The following is a 16,716-nucleotide window of genomic DNA, read 5'->3' on the forward strand; positions in this document are numbered from 1 at the left end:
CCCGTGAGCAAAAATATTTCTCACTGCAATGGCCGACTTTTCTCACTGCTTGAGGGAATGTTCGTTTTGAATGTATGTAAGTAGTGAGAGAAGTAGCATATTGTATAGCATCCATAGAAAAATTATATTTTCTTCATAATATATACAAATAATCTATATAAAATCTCTATATATAAGGCATAAATACATAGATAAGAATAAAAAACACGATTCACTTCAGACTGCTTCAAATGCACTAACGCTTTGTATAAAAACAGAATACTGAAAATTCTACAAAATTCAATTCGTATCTATTGTCAATAGTTCAGACTGCAAGTTATTAGAAAATAAATCTCATTTTATGATGTCTTAACACTGGCTGGGCAATAAAAAAAAGTTATCTATGTACCGCTGTTGAGTACACTGACGCTTAGAATAAAAACAGATTTTTAACAATTCAACAAAATTCAGTTTATTAATTGTCAATGGTTCCTACTGCAAGTTATTAGATAAATATCATTTTACAATGACAACACAGTCTTGGCAATAAAAAAAGGTATAGATGTAAAAGAACAAGAAGAAATGTAGAAAAGATCTTACCGCTATTTAGATATTTATACGCTTTTATACAAATACCAACTTTGCAAGCACTTGAAAAATTGAAAGATTAAAATTTACTGGTCGCTCGTGTCAGCGTCGAGCATGTACAAAATTGCCAATAAGGCACGCTCGTGTCTGAGTCGAGCGCGTACATTAAGGGGTTAATAATATTGGCTATGAGCAGGTATGTTTGGTTGTGTAGTAATTTTCAGTCAAATCTAACAACCTATCTTCCCCAAAAAAAATTACCAACGTCGCCAGACAGTTGTGTTTCGGCTGAGCGAATTCAGTATATCAAAATATGTAGTTATAAAACTGAGTGTCATAGTCCTAACGAATGTCAAACCTAATGAATTAATGGCAAGGACATCAAATACTCATATAATGATATGACGTCACTACCAATGAGGAGGCGTTTTGGGCTGCCTGCTATAATTTGAATTTTCTCTCAATTTTAATCGTCTTTAGGGGGCAAACGAAAGATAAAACAACTTTTTTTCTTCGATATATGTTTTAAATTATGGTCTGTTGTGATTTATAGCATATTTTTCGAATTTAAAATTTTATGCAAGTTTCCTATTTTGGCGGTCCTTGTCAAATTAATGTGATACAGAAGTGGACCTAGCTGTTTACTCTTATCGTTTCTGTCACCAAATACACACTACCATACTCATTTAAATAAATAAATAGTTTGTTAACGGTTATTGGGACCGTGCAAGTTCGGCAAAGTGACCCCTATTTCTGCGCTCTGCAACTTTATTCGCACTTTTAATTATATTGTCCAATTATATTAGTTCTGGTTACTGGATAATTGTCAAGGCCATAGCCCAAAAAAAGAATAAGAAGAAAAAATAAGTTTCAGGTTATGTTATCAAAACGCAAACAATTGTATGTAGTAAATAAAATTAGTTATTAAAATGCAGTACTGCAAGCAAAATATAATTAATTAAATTTACCTTTATTAATAATTGCATATCATATAAATATTGTGGAGCAATATATAATTTTCTGCTTCAATGACAGAAGGTATGAAATATACGTCAATTTGACAATTTCAATTGACAATATGAATTATTTAAGATAGTTGCAATATTACTCCGCGACTCGCGCACGGTCGTTTCTCGTTTCCCTTCCAAGTACTTGCACACCGCGAATACCAATTACAATAAATACAATCATTAAATAATTCATATCATATTAACAGTTTTAGAACTCAATAATAGTTACATACAATAATTTACACAAGACAAATGAATAGAATAAATATCTAAATGACATCTAATAATAAAACACTGAAAACGTATGTTTTCTATACTTCCACAGAATTTATTATAACTAAGTGACTACAGCTGTTTCGGCAGAGTGCCTTTCTCAAGTGATATAGTTTACAATGTGTTTGCCTTTTTAAGTCTTCAACTGAAGAGGTTGAGGAGTGGGGAGCTGTTTGTCTCGAGTTGGTAGTTATAAATATATTAGTTTAGTTAGTCTTAATATATTTAAGAACAATAAAAGCCGAAAGAGAAAGCAACTACAGAGTGGTGTGTACAAACTAACGTGTGGTGACTGTCCGAAAACGTACATCTGTCAAACTGGCAGAACTTTTGACAAACGGATAGCAGAACACAAAAGGGCATTCAACAATAGAAAAACAGACACTTCTACATACGCACTTCACCTTCTAGATCATAATCATTCTTTCAATGAAGAGTTTCAAATTCTGCATATTCAAAATAAAGGCCTTAAGCTATCTTTTTTAGAATCTATGGAAATTAATAAACTGAAAAATACAGATATAATTCTGAATGACCAACTCGAGACAAACAGCTCCCCACTCCTCAACCTCTTCAGTTGAAGACTTAAAAAGGCAAACACATTGTAAACTATATCACTTGAGAAAGGCACTCTGCCGAAACAGCTGTAGTCACTTAGTTATAATAAATTCTGTGGAAGTATAGAAAACAAACGTTTTCAGTGTTTTATTATTAGATAAAATGAACTTCCATCAAGTAACGGTCGAATCCATCAATTATCTAAATGACAGTTTACAGTGACAGCCTACATTGTATTTTAAAAAGATTTTTTCAGCTTTTTTCGAAAACTATTCAGAGAGCTAGAAAAGTCTACATCTAAACCATTTCCAGATTGACACATTCGTCTTATAGGTCTATTTAGACAATAGTTTGTTTGTTGGAATTCTAAGTGAAAAACGTCCTTAGATCTTGTGCACCTTTGAGGAACTCTACGACATATTGTTTGCAAAATTTGAGGCGAATCTATCATTCCGTTTACAATCTTGAAAAGAAAAACCAAATCGACGATTTTTTAATGTTGGTATATTAAGCAATTTTAAAATGTCACAATACACTATATCTTCTGAAGAAATCCCTAATTTATAGCCTACAAAGCGTAGAAATTTTTTCTGAAGTTTCTCAATGCTTTCAATATGACATTTATATAAAGGAGACCAAATAGTGCTGGAATATTCCAGAACTGATCTAACCATAGAACAATACACACTTTTAAAACAATCCACATTATTGAATTCTGACAAGGTTCTTTTCAAAAATCCAGGTAATTTAAAAGCTTTATCACAAATAAAATTATAGTGATTTTTGAAACATAAAGTGGGATCAAAAAATACACCTAAATCTTTGAAAGTGTTTGTTGGTTCCAGTAATATATTATTTATAGAGTAATTAAAACAGATAGATTGTGAGTTTCTAAAAAAGCGCATTATTTTACATTTATCGATATTAAGTGAAAGGTCATTCTTTGTACACCATTGTGGGAAATTGTTTACATCTTTTTGCATTTTTACACAGCCTCTAACATCCTTAATAATTATAAAAATTTTCAAATCATCAGCATACAACAAAATAACACAATTTTCAAAGATTTCTAAAATGTCATTTATGAAACAAATAAAAAGAATAGTCGATAAATGACCACCCAGTGGGATGCCAGACTTAACCAAAATCTCTTCAGAAAGACAGTTCTTGACTTTGACAACCTGAAGCCTGTCTGTCAGGTAGTCGTTGTCAAATTAATGCGATACAGAAGTGGACCTAGACGTTTACTCCTATCGTTTCTGTCACCAAATACACATTACCATACTTATTTAATTGAATACATTTTCAAAGTACAGTTAATTTTTTGTGATTTATTACAGTTGAAATTCGTGTGAACTCAAAAACGCATTATTTTTTAGATACAAACCAAGGCGGATACTTTCACCTCTAGAAAAAACCTTAAAGACTTTCTTCGAAGCTATCAGATACTACCGTGATCCGAAAGATGCCCGACAGATATCACAGGCCTTCATGAAACTACCCTCGAAGAACGAGTATCCAGATTACTACGAAGTTATTACCAACCCCATGGACATGGAGAAAATATCACATAAAATTCGTTTGAACGAGTACGAGAGCCTCAATGAGCTTTTTGCGGACTTCGTCTTATTATTTGACAATGCCTGCAAATTTAACGAACCTGACTCGCAGATTTACAAAGATGCTTTAGTTCTTCAGAGGTTTCTATTCCAGACGAAGTTGCAACTCACTGAAGATGAGAATACCGTGCCAGATGTCGAAGCTGCCATACAAGATATTTTTCTTAATCTATTTACTAATGTATATAATTATCAAGACGATGATGGCAGGTGTTATTCTGATTCCATGGCGGATCTACCAGAACATGACGAAGTTGATGGAAAAAAGTAAGTTTTTATATATGCAATATTGTGTTTATGTAAGATTAAGCCATAATTGAATGTAATGGGAAGTTTTTAGGCGGTTATATTTGGTGGAGGGTGACTTACTTAGCATACTTGGAAACAGAGAATGGGAAGCATGTAAAAACATCATACAAGACGCTGCCAAAGAGACCTTGGGTCTACAAAAAAAGGTCAAATCAACTGAAGGGAAGTGGTTCGACGAAGAGTGTCGTAACATAACAGAGAGAAATAATAATGCATATCAACGATTACAACAACGACATAGAACAAGACAGGCAGAGGAGGAATATAGATTGCTAAGGAGGGAAGAGAAGAAAATACATCGCAGAAAAAAAAGAGAACATATAGAAAAAGAACTCCAAGAAAATGAAGAATTAAATAAACCAACAGAAACCAAAAAATTCTACCAAAAACTTAACGCAGAAAAGAATTTAAACCAAGAACAATGATGTGCAGAGACAAAGAAGGAGATATAGTAACTCGACAGAGTGAAATACTACAAAGATGGACTGAATTCTTCAAAGAAAAATTTGAACAAAACGGAGATCCACTATACGATGGAATTATACTGGATCAAACGGATACCAGAGAAACAACCCCCTTCAGTAGCTGAAATGCAAGAAGCATTTACCAGACTGAAAAACAACAAGTCACCTGGATTAGACAATATTAGCGCAGAATTAATAAAAGAAGGCGGAGACTCCCTATTGAATGCGATACACAAACTAATAGTGAACATATGGAATAATAAACAACTGCCACAAGACTGGAATACCGGAGTAATTATTCCACTACATAAAAAGGGAGATCAGCTTGAATGTAAAAACTACTGGCAATAACGCTACTGACTGTGGCATATAAAATACTGTCAAATATTGTGTATGAGCGATTGAGACCATATGCGGAACAAATAGTTGGGGGATATCAATGTGGTTTCTGCAGGCAGAAGTCCACAATAGATCAGATCTTCGTCTTGAGGCAAATCTTGAAAAAGACTAGTGAATTTAATATAGACACACATCATCTCTTCATTGATTTTGATAGTGCCTATGATAGTATCCATCGAGAATTTCTGATCCACGCACTGAAAGAGTTTAATATTCCAACTCAACTCATTGATATAGTAAAAGTAACACTTAGAGAGTCAAAAGTCAACACCAGAGGAACAATAATAACAAAAAGTGTACAAATATTGGCATTTACAGATGATGTTGATATCATAGCTAGAAGCAAAAGAGAAATGATAGAAGCATTTAATGCGATAAAAAGAGCGGCACAAAACAGTGGCCTAAATATTAATGAAATAAAAACCAAATACATGAAGGCCAGCAAATCGACAGGCCAAAGAAACCTACAGAATCTGACAATAGGAGACTATAACATCGAAAGCGTAAAATTTTTTACATATCTAGGTTCACTAGTTACCGCAGATAACAATGTCAGCGAAGAAGTTAAGAGAAGAATAAATATTGCTAATAAAACATAATGGACTATTTATTTATTTTTTTTTTTATTTTACGGGCAAGCCCAATTCTACAAAAATACATAGTGTACAGAAAAAAAAACAATAACATAATATAATATAAAAAACAGACATACAGAAATATAAATATAATATTAGAAGTAAATATGTACTATGAAATAATATCATAAAACCAAGTTAACAAATTACAAAACCAAGTTAACAAATTACAGACGCTTCACTCAAATATTGATCCCATCTAAATTTCTTTTAAAACGACTGATGGAGTTGTCGAACAGTTGTAAATTGCAAAGGGAGTTTGCTAAATTCAAGACTCTGGGTACGAATGAAAAAAGTGAATAATTAAACCTGTGGAATGGTACATAAAATGTTCGCACTTGTCTAGTGGTGCGAGGTGGTACAAACAGTGCGATCTTATTAAGTATTTGAGAACAACTGCATATACCATTTAAGATCTTGAATAATAGCAAAAGGTCCCTTTGTTTTCTCCTGCTTGCAAGAGAAGGGACCTGCAGTTGATGCTGCCATACAGCGTAATCTTGATAGGTATGAAGCTTAAAAGCAATGTAACGGAAGAAACTATTTTGGACTTGTTCAAGTTTCCTAATGTAGACCAAGTAGTGTGGGGACCACACTGAAGAACAATACTCAAGGTGAGACCTGACCAAAGAGAAGTAAAGAACTCTAATACTGGATATGTTTGTAAAATCACGAGTTGTTCTTTTTACAAAACCCAGCATTTTCATAGATGTTTGAATGACATTGATGATGTGAGTATTGAAACAAAGAGAGTTTTCCAGTGTAATCCCCAAGTCCTTGATTCTATTAACAGTGTTGAGCAATTGGCCATCAATGTAATAGTTTGATAATATTGGGTGGTGAGTACGGTTAAAGTTAATTACATGACATTTGATTGAATTAAGGTTCATACCGTTAAGTGAACACCATGCAGAGAGGTTATTCAGTTCTGATTGCAATATGGCAGCATCATAATGATTTTTTATAACTTTAAAGCACTTCAAGTCATCAGCAAATAGCAAGGCGTTACAATCGTGAAAACAGTTGGTAATATCATTAATAAATATATTAAAGAGTAATGGACCCAAATGGGACCCCTGTGGTACACCTGACTTAACTGGAAAGGTTTGTGAGTAAAAGTGGTTTACTCGAACTTGTTGAAATCTTTCGGTTAAATAACTCTGTAACCACTGCAACAAAGGTCCACTTATGCCATAGGAGCTAAGCTTTTGAATCAGGAGTTCATGATTTACTCTGTCAAAGGCCTTGGAAAAGTCAGTTGGACTAATTAAACATCTAAAATCTAACATCACGAGAAAAACCAAATGCAAAATATACAAAACCCTGATAAAACCGGTCCTTATATATGGATCAGAGACATGGACACTGTTGAAAAGCGATGAGAACTTATTATGTATGTTTGAAGGAAAATCCTCAGAAAATGACGTATGGCGCAGAAGATATAATTTTGAACTATACGCAGCATACAACGAACCCGACGTCATAACATCCATAAAGATCGGACGTCTGCGCTGGATGGGCCATGTTGAACGAATGTTGGAGACCGAAACACCAAAACATATAATGAAGCAAACACCAGTAGGGAGAAGGTTAAAGGGAAGACCCAAACTTAGATACATGGAACAAGTGGAACCAGATCTGAAAACACTTGAGATTACCCACTGGAAGAACAAAGCAAGGAACAGAATGGCGGAAAATCCTAGAACAAGCCAGGACCCAAAAAGGGTTGTCGAGCTACTGATGATGATGATGACTTACTTAGCGTTGATATTTTAGGCAAATAGCCATACCTTTATTTAAAAATTCTAAGGATTGTGTTTTATAGACGGAGAGGCAGCGCTGAAAAATCTCTTTCAATTTACTAAAGCTAAATTTTTCACAGTAGATTACTGTGATTGTGTAGAGAAACATACTGCGGTCGGTCAAGCGAAACGTAGAACAGGGGTTACTGAGAGGGTATCAAAGTTGCTTTCCTACGAAGGTAATTAAATCCATTTACTAAGGCTGAAAATCAGTACACACATTCTAAATTGAATATAAATTAAAGGTATTATAGTCGGTCAGCTGTATGACGGGACAGAGCCGGTCGGTCGGCCCCAATGAATGTACAGGGTTATTCACTATATTTTGACCCCCTTGTAAACTGCTTTATTTACAGAATTAGAAAAAAAATGTAAAATGTAAAAGTTATTCGATTTTTAATTATGATTTTTTGACATATATATCGTACTAGTGACGTCATCCATCTGGGCATGATGACGTAATCGACTATTTTTTTTTAATGAGAATAGGGGTCGTGTGCTAGCTCATTTGAAAGGTTATTCAATTCTCTATACAGTACTTTAAACATTAAGATCGTTATTTATACAGGGTGTCCAACAAATATTTTTGAATTATTAATTAAATAATTAATTTAATTAAAATTGTTTGGATACCCTGTATAATTAATCATGTTAATGTTTATATTACTGAATAGGGAATTGAATAACCTTTCAAATGAGCTAGCACTTGACCCCTATTCCCATTTAAAAAAATAGTCGATTACGTCATCACGCCCAAATGGATGTCGTCACTAGTACGATATATATGTCAAAAAATTATAATTTAAAATCGAATAACTTTCGTATTTTACATTTTTTTTTTCTAATTCTGTAAATAAAGCAGTTTAAAGGGGGTCAAAATATAGTGAATAACCGTGTACATTCACTGGGGCCGATCGACCGGCTCTGTCCGACTATAATAACTTTTATTTATATTTAATTTAGAATGTGTGTACTGATTTTCAGCCTTAGTAAATGGATTTAATTACCTTCGTAGGAAAGCAACTTTGATACCCTCTCAGTAACCCCTGTTCTACGTTTCGCTTGACCGACGGCAGTATGTTTCTCTACAATCACAGTAGTCAACTGTGAAAAATCTAGCTTTAGTAAATTCAAAGAGATTTTTCAGCGCTGCCTCTTGGACTATTACCTTCATGATGAAGGGAAGCATCAAATCATTATACAGTGCTAACCAAAAGTCCCCTCCCCCTCGTGTGTTTTGAACGGTTATACTTATAATAGTGAAATTTGGATGGAGGAAATAAACGGACGTAGCTTCTCAACTAGTAATAACAGGTGACGTAATAGTATTATTAAATGGAACTGTATGGCAAGTGATACCTCGTTTGAAAGGTCTCTTATTCAGATTTGCAACTCAGATTATTCTAATATTTATTTCTACAGTATAAACGTCAAATACTTGTAGAAATCCAAGGAAGGTTTAAAAAGTGAGAAAATATTATGAAATTGTAAGAAGAATAGTAAAAATAACAATTTTATTTTCACATACAAAGCTTTATAGTATAGTCCTTTCTTTTGCACTGACGTTTGGATTGATTTGACGTTTAAAGAAAAAGATTTTTTAAATTTTAAAGAACTTAAATGTGTTGTTTTTATAAAATGTAGTAACAATTCAGTAATAAAGAGATATAAAATTTCATTAACCCACATATAGTAATAACGGACTATTCACAAGTGCCACATTCCTTTTTTTCGTTACATTTATAAATTATAGTCCTGGTAATTTTATGGTGGTTGGGGTTTTTACCCCCAATGATGGGGTTGATTAAGTTGAACACTATTTACCAGACATATATTTATTTGCCAACACTAAATATGTCAGTAACGAGTTGGTGGACAAAGTCTATAATCTAACTACATTGATGGTTAAAGAATGAATGATGCATAATGAATGATCTCTGCTTTACTTTCTCCGTATCTATAATAATTGTTTTATTATGATTTCATACCTGCATGTGACCATGAAATACTAATAGTACAAAATTTCTGACACCCTTTGTTTTTCAAAACGAGTGTTCTACATTGCCGAAGCAATGTCACCTACTTTACGAAATCAAAAAAATGCATGTAAATAATATTTGTTTGAGACTTTTAAGAATTAAATCGATATGGATTACTCTTATTTTTTGAATGCTAATATAAATCCTGTACAATTTAGTTCACAGTACATATTTTTCTGATTAAGAAGAAATCGTGAGGACAAAAATATTGGTAATCTGTAGTATTTTTATGATAAAAGGAAAGTGTTGTCACTGAAATGTATAGTGTTATTTTTGACGGCCATTACTTTAGATTTTTTTTAAGTAATAACAGAATAACTTTTTTTTTTTGGCTTTGAATAATATTATTTCACAAATTATTGCTAAACATATCCATTATTTATAAATGTTTTATTTTAATTGTAGGATTCGAGGAATTTCTTTGGATTTAATAAAACGAAGATTGGACAAGGGCAAGTACAAGCGTCTAGATGTGTTCCAAGACGATTTTTTCGCCTGTATGGAAAGGGCGCGATATATTTCAAGGACTGATTCACAAGTGTTTGAGGACTCCATAGATCTGCAGCTGTTCTTCATCCAACAAAGAGACGAGTTGTGTAAAAACGGAGAACTTTTAGCATCCCCCGCCCTGCTTTATACGGAAGAGGATGCGAAATCGTTCATAGATGAAATACGAACTGAAAAAGCGATAAAGGAATCAATTGATGACGACACGGAAACGAGGTGTTCGGAGGATTCGATACTAAAAGAAATACATGTAAACGAAGGAATTAGCAATAATAAGGAGGAAGCTGTTAGGAACGAAAATGTAGAAAGGAAAAAGAGCCCAAGTCCGAAGAAAGAAACAAATGATAAGGAAGAAGACAGCGACGGTGAAGACGAATCCAGTAATAAAAATAGTGATAAGCTGAATAACGGCCAAAAAATGAATAGCGATGATGAATCAGTTAGTAAAGAACCAATTGAAAACTGTAAAAGCGAAGAAAGTGATAACAATATTGAAGGTACTAACGGTGATAAAGACACTGGTAGTGAAAAAAGTAGTGAAAAAAGTAGCAAAAGAACTTTTAGTAGAAAAGTTAGTGTAAATAGTGATATGAGTCTTGATGAATGTGTAACAGACATACAAAACCAGTCAACTGAAGAACTTAATGGAGGCTGCGAGAAGGATGAGTCTGCGTCATTTAAGGGTCGGACATTCCTAGTGGGTGATTTTGTGTATGTAGAAGCCAAAGAGAAAGGGTGTGAACCGCATATCCTTTGTATAGAGAGGTTGTGGGAGAATAACGGTCAGAAGATGTTGTATGGAAATTATTATTTTAGACCTGCAGAAACTTATCATGTAACTACTAGGAAATTTCTCGAAAGGGAGGTTTTTAAATCGGATTCATATGTGGCTGTGCCATTAGAGGAGGTTATAGGAAGGTGCTGTGTAGTCAATGTGAAACATTATTTTACCATGAGGCCAGAAGGTAAGAGATTATTTTATTATATTACATACGATTTATACAAAGTCACTTGTTTATCAAGTGTTGTTTACTTACGCCGGCTCCAGATATGGGAGCCAGCATTAGCCTCAACAGCGTTCGTCCAATGTGGACACCGACAAAGCTGTGTTGGATCCAATGTTGTTGGCGCCAACGTTTTTATGACTTTTTCCAACGTTGGAAGTTTTCCGTCGGCTGTCGGTTTTTACGTGCACATCAAATAGACCAAGAGGCAGCGCTGAAAAATCTCTTTGAATTGACCAAAGCTAGATTTTTCACAGTTGATTACTGTGAGTGTGTAGAGAAACATACTGCGGTCGGTCAAGCGAAACGTAGAACGGGGGTTACTGAGAGGGTATCAAAATTGCTTTCCTACGAAGGTAATTAAATCAATTTACTAAGGCTGAAAATCAGTACATACATTCTAAATTGAATATAAATACAAGTTATTATAGTCGGTCAGCTGTATGACGGGACAGAGCCGGTCGGTCGGCCCCAATAGTCGATTGAGGAAATGAAGCATTTTGGCTCGCAATTTTTTCGTCCAGCATGGATTTACTTGAAATTTTCACAAAAGGTAGGGAATAGTCCAAGGATCATTTTCTATATCATGCCGCTATCATACGCTAAAACCTTGGGGGTGGTTGCCACCCCATCTCGGGGGGTGAGAATTTTTTATTACATTTTAACCATGTAATTCGATGGAAAAAATAATTCTAAGAAAAAAATGTTTTTTACATTTTCTCCGTAAAACTAATATTTTTCGAGTTATTCGCGATTGAAAATAACAGTTTTTCGACGAAAAAATCGGACTTTTTTAAATGGTTTTTTGAGAATAGCTCAAGAAATATTCTATATATTTTTGGCGATAAAAAGTTTCTTCAAAAATGATTTTGTAGGATTTTTAAAGAGCTATAAGACTGTGTAAATTAAATTCAGTAAGATCCCTTAGTTTTTAATTGGGGCGGGTTTAAAGGGCTCAAATAAGGGGGTGTTTGCTGGTAAATAGAGGTTTTAAACAGCTATATCTGGCTAACTATTCACTGTAATGGAAATCAATGCACAGGGTAATTTTAGTCATTAAAAAAGCTACAATTTAGTAGTTTATAATTTTTTTCTAATCTTCAGTATTTTCGGAGATATTTTGAAGTCAAAGGTAAAAAATACCAAATGGCAAAAAATCTATTTTTCTTTAAACTCCAATTTTTCCAAAATTAGGCATTTTAAATAGGTCAAACTCTGAGTGTATTGATAATATAAATATAAAAGGAACTACAGAAAGGTGAAGACCAATTTTGAATTATGAAGGTAGTTAGGGGGTTGTTTTCACTGATTTTTTCGTAGAGAAAAGCAGGTACCGACATTTTTTTGATTGTCGCTTAATTTTCATGCTAGAAACTTTTTACTTTTTTTTTTGAAAGGTCTAATAGTATACTTGAAAAAAGATTATTTAAGTTTTCCTCGAAAAATGCAAATTTTTCCCATTATTTGGCTTTGAATATTTCAAATTATGCATTTGACGAAAAAGCTAACATGTTGTATCTCGGTGTGTATTGGTCTTAAAGGTAGTATTGGAAAAGAATTTGGTTTGTGTTACCAAAAGATACAAAGTTTTACATATCTACAGTTTTTTTAATTAAATGCATATTTTTCGAGGTATTCTCTAAAAACCCTCTGAAAAAGTCGATTTTTTCGTCGAAAAATTGTTATTTTCAAGCGCGAATAACTCGAAAAATATTACTTTTACGAAGAAAATGTAAAAAACATTTTTTTCTTAGAATCACTTTTTCCATCGAATTACATGGATAAATTGTAATAAAGAATTCCCACTCCCGAGATGGGGTGGCAACCACCCCCAAGGTTTTAGCGTATGATAGCGGCATGATATAGAAAATGGTCCTTGGACTATTCCCTACCTTTTTTGAAAATTTCAAGTAAATCCATGCTGGACGAAAAAATTGCGAGCCAAAATGCTTCATTTCCTCAATCGACTATTGGGGCCGACCGGCCGGCTCTGTCCCGTCATACAGCTGACCGACTATAATAACTTTTATTTATATTCAATTTAGAATGTGTGTACTGATTTCCAGCCTTAGTAAATGGATTTAATTACCTTCGTAGGAAAGCAACTTTGATACCCTCTCAGTAACCCCTGTTCTACGTTTCGCTTGACCGACCGCAGTATGTTTCTCTACACAATCACAGTAATCAACTGTGAAAAATTTAGCTTTAGTAAATTCAAAGAGATTTTTCAGCGCTGCCTCTCCGTCTAAAAGGGATTGGCGCCAATACTTGCGCTGCCGTTGGCTCCGACCACACATTGGCGCTACAGCAGTGTTCCAATCGGCGTATAATTATGCGCTTTGCGCATAATTTAGTTGGCGCGTAATTTTCGCATCCTGCATAAAATTACCTAATTTCATACAATCTAGCAAAGCAAAAGAAAATGAACCAATGACAAGCTACAGTATATAAAAAGAGGCCTCGTCTTTTTTCTTTTAAAATGCTTGTACTGACATTTCACACAGCATTGTTTTTAGAAATTAAAAAAAATTAGTGTATCAAAGAAAATTTCCATTCCATGCTGGCATTAAAAAACAAATTTGCAACATGTAAAAATCGATCCACCATTATGAATTGTTGTCATCCATCTTCTTCGGCGAAGAGGCCTTCGCCTTTTTTGTAGCAAAATATAAGCATAATATACACTGATTATTAAAAGGGGAGAAAAGTATGCTAAATTTGCAGTTACTCTTAACGTTATGGGGACCTATTGGGTTGTGAAGAGCAGGTCCGAAAACCAAAAAAGTTAAATTTTCCGTAAAGTGGGAGACTTTCCATTTTTTTAATTTGATTTTCCATTTCCAATAATCGTTTTTTCCGATTATAGCGCCATCTATCCAAAATTGGAAAAAATGTTTCGAATAAAAGTTGTTTATTTTTACGTAAAAAATCCAAATCTGCAATAAAAATTGGGGGCTCCTATTTAAGGTGGAAGTCTACTGTGACAAGGGAATAAACAGGCCGATTTTCCGTTTTTTTTTAACAAAATGTGGCTCGTACATTAAATTAAATTAAACCATCATCTTTATTATATATTTAAGTATGTGTAAAAAAAATTTCAAGTCGAAATATTCAAAATGGCCGTCGTGGCACTCCTTCAAGCGCAGGTCCGTTTTTTAGGTGTCCAAACGGTGTAATCTGAAACAAAAAACAAAATATGTTTATCATCTACATAGTATTGACTCTCGTCTGACGGAGGATTTTTTTGATATCGTTTTTTGTTTAATTGTTATAAACAATAATAACATCAAATTTGGGCAAAAAAATAGAAAAAAATTTCAAGAACTTTTTTTTGGCGCCAAAATTTTTTATCGACAAAATCCTCCGTCAGACGAGAGTCAATACTATGTAGATGATAACCAACCATATTTTGTTTTTTGTTTCAGATCACCCAGACGTGAGACTTCATGTACACCGTTTGGGCACCTAAAAAAAACGGACATGAGCTTGAAGGAGTGCCACGACGGCCATTTTGAATATTTCGACTTGAAATTTTTTTTACAAATTCTTGAATGTATAATAAAGATGACGGTTTAATTTAATTTAATGTATGAGTCATATTTTGTTAAAAAAAAAGTCCGGAAAATCGGCCTGTTTTTTCCCTTGTAACAGTAGACTTCCCCCTTAAGAGGAAACAGTAGCGATCAACAGGTAGTCAAAACGCGTTCCAAGATTCCGGCTGTAATTTTGAATATTTTTTCGAGATATTTGGCACACTTATTTGTAATATAATAAAGAATGGCGGTACAGAGCCAAATTTAAAAAATATATTAATATGTGGAAATTACTCTGTAATTAAATACAATTTAAAAAAACGAGCCTGTACCGCCATTAAGAAGAACAAAAAATACACTTTCTTCAAATAAACTTTTTTATCCGATGCCTAGACTTTGTGTCATTTTGGAACTACTAAATTTTTTTATTTAATTAGTAGTTCCCAAATGACACAAAATCTAGGCATCGGATAAAAAAGTTTATTTGAAGAAAGTGCATTTTTTTGTTCTTCTTAATGGCGGTACAGGCTCGTTTTTTTAATATTGTATTTAATTACAGAGTAATTTCCACATATTAATATATTTTTCAAATTGGGCTCTGTACCGCCATTCTTTATTATATTACGAATATGTGTGCCAAATATATCGAAAAAATATTCAAAATTACAGCCGCAATCTTGGAACGCGTTTTGGCTACCTGTTGATCGCTACTGTATCACCTTAAGATTTTAAAGTAACCCCCCACCATACCTCCCTGGGGGGTAGTGTTTGGTGCCATTCGATAGAATTTTCAAAAATATTGAAACAGGGTAGGGCATTAGTGTGACAAAGTCCAATTACTCGGTTGTCGTAAGAGATACGAAAAAAGTTATTTGGTAAAAGTTGGCGCACAGATAGGACCATAATTCAAAAATATTTTATAGGGGTGTCCGTATTGACAGGGTGACACAAACTTATGTTTTTTTAAATGGAACACCCTATATATTTTTACATTTTTGGATTCTCCTCAATATTTCCTTTCTTAAACTATAGGGTTTTGTAATATTATATGATATAGTTTAAAAGTTAATTACGTTTTTTTGTTAATTTCGTAGCAACATGTATACCCTGTAGAATTGTAGTGATTTGACATCAAATTTTCGATTTATGTTCAAACGATTTTTAATATAGTCTACTATTGTTAAACATTAAAAGTATAGCAAAATGTTTAATTTTAGTATACCGGGTGGGTCGAAACTCGGAATGACTATTTTCTGAGTTTTCTTAAATGGAACTTTGTAAATGGTATTTTAGTATTGTAATGAAATGATATTTTATGGTACTTTTTTATTTCTTAAGCATTCCCTATCTATACCTAAGTGCTTTAATTTGTAAGTTATTCATGATTCTTTAAGCCAAACATTAATTGCAACAAAAATTACGTGAAATTATGTTACGTGGCCCTGAAAATATTCAATCTAAAATAATGTTTTGAAAAGAAATACATCATAATCTAGCCTGATCCTTAATTTATTAATATTGAATGAGAGATCCAAATAAATTCGTAGTTACGATTGTACATGTGCAAGATATTACTAAAAACGAACAATATTCTACCTAGTCGGCTATGACACTAAATTTGCTGAAGAATTTGACATTATACTATTTTTATAGTTCCAGTTGCTTTGTTACCATTACTAATATGAATTTTTCTAATGAGGGACTGGTTTAAGGTTTTTGTGGTAGTGGAGTATAACAAAAATGTGCTACTAGCAATAATAATTTTTCATCAGAAATTCCCTGATAAACGATAACCAAGAAGAGAAACGTTTAAAAATATACTAGAACGGTTTCAACGGACTGGACACTTAGATTATGATGAATCTGATCGAACAAAAACTACTGTAAATGAAGAAAACAGGAATTAAATGTTATCCTTAGTGTCACTGAGGATCTGCATATTAGTTCAATCATTCTTACAATCCAAGTATCTAGTCTGTTTAAAATGTTTTAGTATA

General features: G+C 33.4%; 1 protein-coding gene across 5 annotated transcripts in view; it reads left to right on the top strand.

Moving 5' to 3' along the window:
* The window catches only part of LOC114341323 (protein polybromo-1), a gene marked incomplete at its 3' end in the record, with an annotated part of 193,079 nt that overhangs the window by 92,824 nt on the left and 83,539 nt on the right, over positions 1-16,716 (top strand). For all 5 annotated transcript variants that reach the window (XM_050657981.1, XM_050657977.1, XM_050657978.1 and 2 more), the window contains 2 exon segments: positions 3,788-4,294; positions 10,081-11,147. In XM_050657981.1, coding sequence (XP_050513938.1) covers positions 3,788-4,294; positions 10,081-11,147 — 1,574 coding nt within the window.

This window comes from Diabrotica virgifera, chromosome 8 (genome assembly GCF_917563875.1).
Source record: "Diabrotica virgifera virgifera chromosome 8, PGI_DIABVI_V3a".
Classification (NCBI taxonomy): Eukaryota; Metazoa; Arthropoda; class Insecta; order Coleoptera; family Chrysomelidae; genus Diabrotica; species Diabrotica virgifera.